At 46.7% G+C, this 871-nt stretch overlaps 1 protein-coding gene across 2 annotated transcripts in view; it reads right to left on the bottom strand.

Moving 5' to 3' along the window:
* The window catches only part of LOC116377882 (creatine kinase S-type, mitochondrial-like), a 6802-nt gene extending 5983 nt beyond the window's left edge, over positions 1 to 819 (bottom strand). For both annotated transcript variants that reach the window (XM_031839641.1, XM_031839640.1), the window contains exon 1: positions 422 to 819. In XM_031839641.1, coding sequence (XP_031695501.1) covers positions 422 to 570 — 149 coding nt within the window. In that variant the 5' untranslated portion in view covers positions 571 to 819. The remainder of the gene's footprint in view (positions 1 to 421) is intronic.
* Positions 820 to 871: the final 52 nt, after the last annotated feature.

Below are 871 nucleotides of genomic sequence, written 5' to 3'. Positions count from 1 at the left end.
GGGGGGGGGCGGTGGGGTGGCGGGGAGGGGACCGAGATGGGGAGGGGGGGGGGCGGGGGGGGGGAGTGAGTCAAAGGTGACGCAGATGAAACCTGAGAGCGTCAGAGATACTGCAGGATGGTGCCAGTGTTCCTGCTGTGACCTCTGGTGCTCTTACTCTCTCAGATGTTCACTAACACCACCCACACTGTGGAAATACTCCACCTGTGTACTTTAGTGTTTTTTTACTATTTTACAACTACTTTATACTTCTTTTGTATTTTGTGTTTATACAATAATTAAAAAGCTTTAAATTGATGATAAAACACAATAATATGAGATTATTCTGAAATGGACCATTCTGCATACTGAGAACTTTAAATACCTGTTGGTGCTAATAACTAAATATGTTAAATTGATGAAGACGGTGAATCCGTCTCACCTGGGCGGGTAGAGCTTCATCCTCGCCTCAGCAGCCAGCGAGCCGTTTTCGCTCAGCAGGAAGCCGGCCGCCATCGTTCCTGCTCCCAAACTGGCCAACACCACGGCCGCGTGGCGTCCGGAGACCAAGCGTGTGAAAGAGTTCGCCATCTTTAACGACAGTTGGTACCTCGGTAGCAAAAGAGAAGCTGGAGAGAGAAATAACAGATGAGGGTGTGAGGATCTCTGCGAAGTAAATCTCCGGGAAGTTTCATGTCAAGTTTTGCCGTCGACTCAAATCAAACTGTCGACAGTGATGATCATTAAATAACCGGAGAGCCAGAATGAAGGATGCTATTATAGCTTAGCAGGGTTTCAGAATTCACTTTTATTTAATGCTCCAAATGAAATGTTTGCTTTCACCAAGATTCTGTAAAAAAACGTTGAACGTGTCTGCTGAACACAGAGCGGG

Source organism: Anarrhichthys ocellatus, unplaced genomic scaffold (assembly GCF_004355925.1).
Source record: "Anarrhichthys ocellatus isolate YVR2014 unplaced genomic scaffold, GSC_Weel_1.0 scaffold1803, whole genome shotgun sequence".
Lineage (NCBI taxonomy): Eukaryota > Metazoa > Chordata > Actinopteri > Perciformes > Anarhichadidae > Anarrhichthys > Anarrhichthys ocellatus.
The sequence above is the reverse complement of the archived record's forward strand: the minus strand, read 5'-3'. Positions and strand labels throughout refer to the sequence as shown.